The 11896-nt window shown below is 35.9% G+C and overlaps 1 protein-coding gene across 1 annotated transcript; it reads right to left on the bottom strand.

Moving 5' to 3' along the window:
- Window positions 1-533: 533 nt before the first annotated feature.
- On the bottom strand, window positions 534-3547 carry LOC145118745 (carotenoid 9,10(9',10')-cleavage dioxygenase 1-like). The gene is made up of 12 exons (XM_079054428.1): window positions 3399-3547; window positions 3180-3320; window positions 2972-3074; window positions 2631-2890; window positions 2359-2538; window positions 2186-2264; window positions 2040-2121; window positions 1894-1956; window positions 1672-1810; window positions 1206-1586; window positions 969-1124; window positions 534-866 (listed from the first exon to the last, which is right to left on the bottom strand). The coding sequence occupies exons 1-12, from the start codon at window positions 3492-3494 to the stop codon at window positions 756-758; spliced, it is 1791 nt and encodes a 596-aa protein (XP_078910554.1). The 5' UTR covers window positions 3495-3547; the 3' UTR covers window positions 534-755.
- Between the last annotated feature and the right edge of the window lie 8349 nt (window positions 3548-11896).

Below are 11896 nucleotides of genomic sequence, written 5' to 3'. Positions count from 1 at the left end.
CCCGCCACCGGCTACAGTATTTGCTTTGCTGCCAAAGACAATTCTCCTTTTAGCTCAACCTTTGCTTCTCATCCGAAGCTCAACCTTCTCCGGTCACAATTATATACTGCCATCCAAGCTATGTAACCCCATATTTCTCTATAGCATTTGCCTTTGTTTCAAATCTACGGAAGGCTAGTTGAAGCCTTTTGGTTTCTTGCCCAACGGTATTAGGTCTTACCCTCCCTCCTTGAGGCCGAAGGTTCAAGTCCCGTCTGCGACATAAGTGATTTTATTAGTAGTTTAGGAGTAGATTAGAGTTGTCGTTTAAAAAAAATCAAGAACAAGAGGCACATATGGTTTATGTTCGTGATGCCAAAAGCCTTGTGAGGAGTGAGAGGATTTGTTGTATGCCATGGACGGGGCTTGCAAGATTAAGAATGAAGGTTGGCGGTGGGATGTATAGGGTTCAACAGTGATGTGGGATAGAGAGTCGGTGGGGAGAGAATATAATGTGAGATTTTAGGAGGATTTTGAAGTAGACTCCGACACCATATTGAGGAATTGATTTCTTTGATTCAATCTGATAATGATACAAAGTATAAATAGAATACAATGAGGACATGAGCCGTATACTATGCTAGAGAATACACGATGGGCTATACAACACTAAAGTATCTAAATCATAAACACACATTAACAATTGGGCCAAATAATCTTAGGTTGTTTGTAAGCACAACTTGAATTAGTTGTTCCACTTGGTCCACATCATATATTTACGAGATTATCGGCATGAAAGCTCCATGAAAACCATAAGGCACTCGATATGGCAAGGTAATAACTGCAACTGGCTCACTGGTAAACTTATGTGCATCTACTAGGATAACCTGTGAAATTAAGCCAATTTGTGCCCCATTGATATCCAAGAACCATTAGTACAATTTGCTTCACAAGAATATATATGTAATAAGAGATTAATGTAAACTTACGCGAGATATATTCAAATGTTCATCATGTACAAACGAGATCACCCAACCATCATCTTCTTCAAGACCATCGGGCTTCGGCACAAACACAGCACCTGAGCAGAATGTGTTTTCTGGGAATTTATGGTATTCCATTTCTACATAATCTTGTTTTTCATCCTAGAAGATATATAGTATAAAGTTATCAGTCTGCATGAATATGGTGTTAAAATTGTAGCACAAAGTCGAATAATCTTCTACCATTAAACTCCATCTTCTATCTTTCAAATGGAGCTTCACTAGTCCTCCATATTTAGCCATGCCTGAAATGGAGCTCGCATCTAGATCAACTGTTTGGGCATACCCATATTTGTTTTCAAGGCCCAAATAATTTTCATTGATCATAGGGAAATCCATCGAATGTGTTGTTCCTGAGAGATATCGTTCTTTCACTTCTCGATTCTCCATGTTTAATCTCCATTCGTAAGCTCGTGAGAAGAAAGATTCATCTGAACTGAAAGTGGTGTCAGATTCTTGTGAGTCCGTACTCTTGAAACGGCTTGAAAACCACTCAAACTTGTTCAACCCTAGATCAGGTCCTGGTATAATAGAGTTGTTTGCTCTAAATGCATGCACTATTACCTGCTTATGTTCCGAAATTTACCTATTAACAATCGTTACACTTGCACATATAATGATATATAGATTCATATAATCTGTCATTAACCTCATCGCCATCCTCATAAGTGTTTATAATATGAAACACACAACATGATTCCACTTCGAACCACCTCACGCTATCTGCATCACCATAGCGTGGCATCACTCCAATCCTCGCATATCCGTCTCTTTCATATTTTATCAACCTGTGCATTGTTAATATGCATCAACAGTTTAATTCACCAAAATATTTCAAGAAAATATAGAACGCAGTGATAAAGATTCTTACGGGCCTCCATTTACAAGTCGTTTTATGTCTATGGTCAATGGGAAATCAAGTATCACATTGTATCTGCAAAGAGTACGTGAATTAAATTCTTGAAGAAATGTTTCTTCTTCAGAAACTGGAAGATACAATGAATTGCTAATCTTTACCTCATTGTAACACCGATATCATGGCAAAGGCTACACCTTTCGAACTTTAGATCTGATTTATGAACTAGTTTGCTTCCATCAGCTGCATACAAATTATCAATCATGAAAATGAAACTTTGAGACGAAAAAGAAACGACTTCAAGTACCTTCTATGATTCCGATCTCAAAGAAAGGCTTCATTGCGTTTACACCCATCATTACTAGCTCCCCGGAACTTGGAGCTTTCTACTGAAACAAAACATATAGTTCAAGCTTAGCTATAACACCAACAAGATGATCATTATCTATTTCAAAGATCTAGGGATTCACAAAGGTTCACCTTTGGGTGGGCTGTAAAGGGTCGATTCCAAGATTCATCGACATCCCATGTGCCTAACGTATTCAGTGTTTGAATGTCGATCTCTTGAGGCAGATGGTTCTCAGCTGCTGCGTAAAACTTGCCTGAATGCTCAAAAACACTTGTATTGCTTAGCAGTTTATTGACTGTTCCAAATCTCATCTACACAAACCATAAAGAATTAATGCATCAAACGCCAATGTTTTTAAAACTTTTGAAAGCAGTGAGTGCTACAAATGAGGTCATGAACGTACCAGATTGAGAAAGTAAGCTGATAAAATAGCAGGAGAATCGCCTTCTATGGCAGGAAGAAAAGAAGGTTTGTTTCTTTGTTTTTCCATCTTGAATGTATCAGTTTCTACATGCTTATTGTTGTAAGAAACCCTCCATTTACCATTGCTATCTTTCTTTAAGTACAACGCATGAAGCATTCCTTCTCCTTCTACCCAAATGTGACTTGATTTCCCAAATATCGAGTTAGTTGATTTAAACCCTCCAAAAAGAGGATTTGGGCCTGGAAATTTGAATCTTGAAAACTTATTGTCTCATAAAAAGTAGAAAAAAAAAAGAAGAAATTTAGAGTAGTTTCACATACCATTTCTTACATAAACACCCTCTGGAAAATCGTTTGGGATCGTTCCCTGTATATCACCGACACAAACGGCTTCTCCCAACTCTTCAATTGGAGCAAAGTTACTCTGTGTGCAAATAAAAAAACCCATGAAGTAAATGACTGATCAATTTGTGAATGTATGTGCTTATGTATCATTCATGGATACTTCGATACAGGTTATATGTATTACCTGAGATGGGAGTGATGGATGATCGATGAACTTGAACACTGAATTCGTGAAAACGTCTAATAAATCCATGGAGGTTTTCTTGATCATGGCCCGAGAAACTTGAATTTTCATGGGAAATTTCAGCACCTCGCCCATTAATGGCTGTTGATTGAAATTCAAATAGTGTTAGCTTTATAATTAACGATCAATTGCGAAATTTTAAGAGAGAGAGACAAGAACCTGGAAAGATGATAAGAGAAGGTTTTTGTGTTGATCAAATGAAGGCCTTTGAGCACAACAATGCACCTGAATTGCTTTGCTGATGCAATCCGCCATGGCAGCTGGTTGTTCTTGTGTCTATGCAAAACAAACTCCGTCTTGCAGCTATACAACTCTTTATATATGCATTCATCTTCAAAAGTCATCGAAAGGAAACAAGTTAATGAATTTTAAAACGGTCCAGTTGTTCTCGATGTTAAAATAAAATAGTGTGGGCTTGTCCGGCTTGGATGTTTTGGCAGTTTTTTCAAGTTTATAAAAAAAAAATAAATAAATAAATAAAATTTATTATTATTCGGCCCTAAGTTTTTAATACTTATTTATCATCAAAAAAAAGTTATTTCCACATATAAAGACTTTATATTTTGATTTTTTTTTTGTAGACCTATTTTTTTGCTTTTTTGAAAAAGACTCAATTTTATCGATTAGACTCATGTATTACATGAGTTTATTTAAAAGAAAATTGATATACAAAATTCAAAATATTTGAGAATTTTGAATTTATAAAAAAAAGTGAGAAAAATATTGAATTATCAAAATTAAAGTGTTTTTTTTTTCTTTTTTAAATTTAAACAAATAATTTAGATAAATAAATAAAAGAAATTGATGAAACTTTAATTTAGTATTTTTTTTAAATTATAAGGAAAGTTCATTAATGAAATTGATATACATTTATTATTAGATTTAAATAATACGTGAAATTTAGTAAAATAGAAAAAATTATAAAATGACATGTGGAATAAAAATTAATTTAAAATAACCATAAAGTTACATGTAGCAAAATGAATAAGAATATGACATGTGCCAAAAAGATCTTTATTTATTAGAGTAGATTATTTCAGACTCTCACATGTCATCAACTGGTAAATTGAATTTTATTTTTTTAGGAAAAAACCTTAGGTTTTGTATTTTTTTTCAGTTTAGACCTAAAATGTTTTTTTTTTTCAAAATAAACTCAACTTTAACTTATTCTTTGTTATTTCATTAATGAAGTCGGTTACCAACAGATAAAATTATATCCCCTAACTCACGTGCGTCCTAAGCACCTCTTCGTTGCCCTAAGAGCCAACCAATAAAAAAGGAGTAAATTAGACGAATGGTCTATGTGGTTTGGGGTAATTTGCACATTTGGTCGCTAACTTTTTTGTAACTCGGACCGTCCTTATAGTTTGATTTTATTACGCTGTTGGTCCTTGGACAACCTAAAAGACTGTTATACCTTTTCTTATTTCTTTTTTATTTTTTAGTAATTTGTTTAAACTTATATATCTTTACTATCTTATAAAAGAAATCTCACTATTTCTATAAATAGATTAAATATAATAATAATTTTTTTAAGACGTTCAAATCATTAAGCTAATGGCACAAGGAGTCATCAATAAAATAATAATATTTTTTAAATCGTACAAAACATAAAGAATGAAGTACAATTAACCACTACATATCGGTAATTTGGAGGTTTGACCCAGTTCTTTAGTCCTCGTGCTAGTCGTGAAGAAACCTGAAATCTCGGCAAAAATCTTTCATTTCCTGGCCCCCTCCCCTATTTCTGTCATTCTCCGTCGCAGAAATCATCCCGTTTCTCATTCTACTAAACGAGTTTTCTTCCTCCAGTAAAAAAAACCCTAAGACCACTCAAATCTTCAGCATGATTGATGCCGCCTCCCCCACCTTCGTCTTCTCCATCAACGTCCTCCATAGCCCACTCAAGCATTTGTTTAATCGTCTCTATCGGGATCCCGAAGCCATCACCTCTTCCATCGCACCTTACTATTCTTCACGATTATTCTTGGTTCAGGTATTGGGTTTACCATTCCCTCAGTCAAAATAAATATTTTTTCTAATAGATCTAGCCACTATCTCAAGTAAGTATTGGATTTTTTTTTTTTTGTAGATCTAACAATTATGTTTCATAGTTACAGGTAGCGTTTTTTACGAGTTTATACAACATTCACTCTGCTTATCCGACTCTGCCATGATCATTGCAATTTCGTGAACAAATGAAATTATAAGTGATGGTGGTGTAAGATATCATAACTCCCTTATAAAATCATTTCAAGAAGAAGATGAAGAGAAGAAGACAACAACATTGAGCGATGGTAGTGTAAAATCTTGAACCCCCCTTTCAATCGCTTTCTCTCCCAACTCATCAAATCATCGACGACCTGGTAAGATCTACTATATTGTTTGTCGTTAGTAATGGCTTGGATGGATGTTACGATGGGAGGTCTTGGGTCTGTATGAAATTTTGTTATATCTGTGTATCCATAATTTCATTTGTAATTTTATCTCAAATTTCTTTGTATTCTGATTTCTTGGTATTTTGGTTTTTTTCATATAAACGATTTAGGTCATTCGGTAGACTTTGGATCTGGATGGAGGCTAGGAAGATAGATATAAGCACATCGAGATGCACCAACATGATCTAGAGGAGAGGTAATGGACTCGAAATACGAAAAGAGAAGAGGGGAAGCAGATCTCTGTTCTTTCTTCTTCTTCTTCTTTGTTTATCTTTTTGTTGACATAAACACAAACATAGATTTGTATTGATAATCTAATTACACCTGGTTCACTATGTTTTTGTTTATGATTTTAGTCCTCTCTTACGTAAATTAGGGCATTTTTTAATTGTCAAGACTTATTTGTTCTTGCATTTCAGGATTTGATGAAGAAGCTGATGGTGAAAAGAACAAAAATATATGTACCAGATAATTAGAGTATGTAATTTCATATCCTGGTAAGAACATCTTTGATCATTGCACACTCTCCATCGATTTTTATTTATTTTTATTTAAGTTTATTTTCCAAATATTTGTTGGTACTGAAACATGTTTTGCATACGTGTGTATTGTCACTCAGTTACAAGATATGTGAATGAAATATTTTTAGAACTGATTGCATTTTGTATAATTTTGTAGTGGCAGATTGTGAACGATTCATTGTTTGAAATAATTAGTCTATGTTGAAGCTAATTTGATTGTTTAATGTTGTAGGTCATCGATTTCTCTTGCCTATTCATGTGTAGAAATGGTTTTACTACATTTTATTAATAAGGTTTAAGGGTATGTCACATTTACGTTTTTAATGTATAATTTTTCCAAAATGGTGGATGCCTTATACAAATGGCATGACCAAGTTGCAATCTACGATTTTTGGTTGACCAGTGCATTGCTTTTCTAAGATGAATGAGCTTTTTCACAAGAATATCAATTTTTTATTAGATGGGTACGATGAGTTTGACATTTTGTAACCTGTTCAAGTTATTTAAAATTTGGTATCAAATTTGGAAGTTAAAGAAGTTTTGATGTTGATCAAAAACAGTGAATAAAGTGTTTAGGTAAATATTTCAAGGTTAAATTTGACTTTTTCTATAATCCATGGCCTGTATAAGTTTTCATTTGGTTTTGAAGGTGAATAGGAATTTCAAATTGTAGAAGAGCAAGTTTGAGTTTGGTCTTAACAGTAGCTGTCATGTAGTGAGCTCTAGATGATTCAACAAATATGATTATTGTTTCTTCTAAGGCCATTTTCAAATTTAATTGGTTTTATAATGATTTTGTAGTATTCAAATTTCCTACAAGACGGTGGTGCTATTCATTTACATTGTTTTGCTTATTTTTGATGGTTTACTTTCATCTGAATAATATTTAAATTGTATCATCTGTTTTTTCTGTGGAATATATACCACCTTTGTAGACATGGGTAGAGAGCTTCATGTGGGTTTTTACCTTTGGAAAATGACACATAAAGCATGTTAAAAGGATATCTTGTGAGTTTTTAGTAAATTGGAATTTGATTTACTATTTAAACATTTTAGGAAATGGTTAGAATCAAATATAATATTTCTATAACGACAAATTGACATTCGATATAATATGGTACATGAATATAAAGAGAATTTGTAGCAACTTTAAAAGAGCATGTGTAGATTTATAATAATATATAGAAGTCAAAGTATGATTACATCCACAAATTTTATCCTAAAAATTACAAAAATAGTAAAAAATTATGACTGTCATAAACGCATAATGGTTGTTGAGTTATGATTGAATATTTGTTTCTTAATGTTACGTATAAATAAAAACTCATTTTTAATTATTTTCAACCTAAAAAATTAATTTTTGTTTCAATACTTTATAATAACTTATTTTTTTATTTAACCGAAAACATTAACATATTTTATGAAATTTAGCAAAAAAAACATTATTGCACCACCACTTCCAAAACTCAAATATCCCTAATAGTTGAAAAGAAACTAATTGTCAAAAAAATTATTTTCCGCCGCCGCATCATCAAATAAAATCGAAGCAATAGATAACCCCGGAAAAGAAACTATTCCGCCCCTGCTTCTATATATTTAGCATCAAACTCTTCGTTAAAAAGAACAATTCGACACAAAACAATTTGCCAAAAGGATAAAACGAACTATCTGACATGAAAATGAAACTAATTATTGCATGAAAACTATTTATCGAAAGGAACTATTTGGCGCCGCTGCATCGCGCGGGTATTCTACTAGTATATATATATATATATATATATATATATATATATATATATATATATAGAGAGAGAGAGAGAGAGAGAGAGAGAGATGGGTCCTACTCTTCATCCTACAACCTATCAAACATAGGCTCTCTCTCTCTCTCTCTCTCTCTCTCTCTCTCTCTCTCTCTTTCTCTCACTCTCACTTTCACTCACTCACTCTCTCTCTCTCTCTCTCTCTCTCTCTCTCTTCTTCTTCTTCTTCTTCTTATTCTTCTTCTTCTTCTTCTTCTTCTTCTTCTTCTTCTTCTTCTTCCTCGTCTTCTTCTTCTTCTTCTTAGGGAACACGTTTTCCTCCCTTAAAATACATTGTCGGAAAATCTTCATTTCAATCTAAAGATCACTAGAGAAATCAAATCAATAGATATGATTCTCTCTCTCTCTCTCTCTCTCTCTCTTTACGATATGTTACATTGATCACTTCTCTACCTTTCGTTATCTGTTTATTGACCACATGTGTTTCATTGGTCTCTCATCGAAGATGAGAGTGTATAGACTAAAGTCATCGAAAAATCACTAAAGCCCAATGGAAAATGCTTTTTTTTTTCTTTTTGGTTCTACATACACGAAGGAGATCAATCAAAGAATATGTGGTAGTTTATTTGGAGGGTTGGAACCAGGAACAGAAAAGGAAGAAGAATGTGAGAGGCGGTGAGGGGGATAGTTAGAGGTGAATGTGTGACTGTAAGAATGGTATAGGGATATAGGGTTCCTAGATGAAACCCAAAAGCTTTGCAAATTTGTTAAGAAATCTGATTATTTTGGCTAAATTTATGAAGAAATCGGCCATGGTGGAATGAAACCATGTAAATTGGGCTTTTGTTCAACAAAACTAGATTTATCAAGATATCAACAAACCTAAAAACAAAATCACTCGACTCCATCTATGTCACCTCCATGTTTTATCAGCAAAACCAAAATAACATGCAAAATCAAAACCTATTCTTACCGTGTCTATTTCACCCTCGGGTCTATTTTACCTCACATACATATAGAAAACAGGCACACTAGCATACAACACATACAACATGATTCACAAACACTACAAGCATTTACAATCCCTATTGTCGTACAGTATAATGAGCGAACTCACCTCAGTCCGTTGACAATCGAATAGATGCTCGGGCTACTGAACCGGAGAATCCTCGCACTACCCAATCAAATACAACCTTAACAATTCATTGAGTCGTAAACCATAATCAAGACTTTAATTTACTAATCCCGAATCCCAGGGTAAAAGACCATTTTACCTTTCCCTCAGTTGGCCCAATAACTGTGGCCCAAAAATCAAAAGCCCAAGTCCAGGTCGAGTACGCTAAGCGTACCACTAGTATGCCTGGCGTATTAGGTCGCTACACCAGATCGAGGATCCAGAAAGGTACGTGCAGCGTACGTCTTCGTATGCCCGGCGTACGCCCCATTAAGCTAATTTGTCCATTAAGCCCTTAATGCATAAGACCAAATATCCATATTTCAGATCCAGACCTTGGGGAACGTCTTAACCTATAAAGTCACTAACTTGATAAATTTTCATGGCTCAAATGGACTCAAACCTTAGATTTAGCATCCTACTTTCACCAAATGGACATTTACTCATGCATGGTTGATCATCACCCATCAAGATGCAAACTTTATGGACTAGGGATCTCAGAAACATCAAGAGGAGCAACTCACAACTTCTGGAGTGGTAAATTTCCACTAGATCTCAGTTATGGGACCAAAAAGTGACCAAAACTCCACTAGATCTAGATCTAAGCACAGAATGAGCAAGGTAAAAGCTTTATACCTTTATGAAGCTGAAAATGATGAATATAATTTGGATCTACAAGCTTCTTCTTAATCAATTATTTTCAACCAAGCTTCTTCTTCTTGAAGATACACCAAATACAAACTAAAACACACAAAAATGTCAATTCTCTCAAGAAAAGGGTTAGGGTTTCGAAATGGGACTCAAAATAGGCTATGTAGGCTGGTAAGGAGAAAACCTTGGGCATAAGGTTGCTTAAATAGAGTCCAAACCCTAAAAATTAGGGTTTGTCCCCAGACTGCATATGCCCTGCGTACTAGATGTACGCCCAACGTACACGCTCCCTTCCTAAAAATTACAATAATGTCCCTTGGGACCAAATTTGCAAACTATATTCACACCAAGGGTCAAAATGAAAGATACCTTAAATCGGGTGTTATAATTCTCCCCCACTTGAATTAGACTTCGTCCTCAAAATCCGTTGCCGCAAATAACTTTGGGTAGTGTTCCCTCATCTTGTCCTTGGGCTCCCACGTCCACTCAGACCCCTTTCGGTGCTACCACTGCACCTTCATGAGATCCACAACCTTGTTTCGTAGAGTCTTCATCCTCATGTCAAGGATCACCACTAGTCTCTCTATGTAATTCAGGAGATCATCCACCTAAATGTACTCCAATGGAACCACTACAGAATCATCAACCAAACATTTATGTAGTTGAGAGACATGAAAAGTGTTATGGATCTGATTGAGCTCCTCTTGTAGATCCAAACAATACGCAAGCCGACCTACCCGGGCTATCACCCTGAAAGGATCAATATACTCGGGGCCTAGCTTACCCCGATTCCTGAATCGAATGACACCTTTCCAATGTGACACCTTTATGAGTACCATGTCCCCAACTTTAAACTCCAAGTCTGATCAACGTCTATCCCTTTAGCTCTTCTGTCGACTCTATGTTGTGTGAAGTCTGACGTAAACCTGCTAAATCAATTTCGTCATTTTCATTACCACCTCTGTACTCCCCATGACCCGCTGACCGACCTCACCCCAACATATTGGGGTCCTACACTTCCTCCCATTAAGCATCTCAAAAGGAGGTCGATCAATGCTGGCGTGATAACTGTTGTTATACGAAAATTTTGCCAAAGGGAGATATGTATCCCAACTACCGCCAAAATCTAGTATACATGCCCGCAACATGTCCTCCAATGTCTGGATAGTCCGCTCGCTGTGACCATCAGTCTGTGGGTGGAAATTCGTGCTGAAGTGAAGACGAGTACCCAACTCCTAATGGAAACTCTTCCAGAACCTAGAAGTAAACCGAACATCCCTATCAGAGACCACAAAAACCGGCACCCCATGTCATGCCACAACCTCCCGAATGTAGATATCGACCAACTTCTCCACTAAAATGCTCTCTTGGATCGGAATAAAATGTGCACTCTTGGTCAATCGATCCACGATGACCCATATCGAATCCACTCCGCATGTTGTGTGTGGTAACTTTGTGATAAAATCCATCGTAATCTCTTCCCATTTACAAACCGGAACTCCCAACGGCTCCATTTTGTCGTGAGGTCGCTGATGCTTGGCCTTGACTTTCCTGCTAGTCAAGCACCTCTCCACATTCCATACCACATCTCGCTTCATGCATGGCCACCAGTACTCAAGCTATAGATCTCTATACATCTTTGTCGTTTCGGGATGAATAGATAATTTCAACTTGTGCGCCTCCTCCATCAAAACCTGACACGTACCAACCCAATATGGAACCCACACCCTCCGATGAAGGGTGAATAATCCCCGACTATCATAATCAAAGGAAGCCACCTGACCCACTATGCGCTCACTTTTCTGGTGCTCTTCCTCCATAGCCTCAACGTGAGCCTCTCAAATCTGCTCTAAAACTGGGGTAATCACTATCATCCTCAAACACATATCCCTGATCGGGGCATCAACCACCATGCGGCTGAGAGCATCGACCACCACGTTGGCCTTTCTGTAGGTTCCCATTTTATCGATTGGATCGGTGCAGAAGATATTACCAAGAAGATAATCGTGTATGAACATGATGAACAAGATATGTGAGTAAAACTGTAGTAGATAAATAGAGAGATATAAAATATTACAAGAACACTCATGGTTGGGAGAGATAACTCTCCCTT

The sequence above is a fragment of the Lactuca virosa genome, chromosome 6 (genome assembly GCF_052849685.1).
Source record: "Lactuca virosa cultivar CGN04683 chromosome 6, Lactuca_virosa_CGN04683_v6, whole genome shotgun sequence".
Lineage (NCBI taxonomy): Eukaryota > Viridiplantae > Streptophyta > Magnoliopsida > Asterales > Asteraceae > Lactuca > Lactuca virosa.
This window is presented reverse-complemented; position numbering and strand designations above follow the sequence as displayed.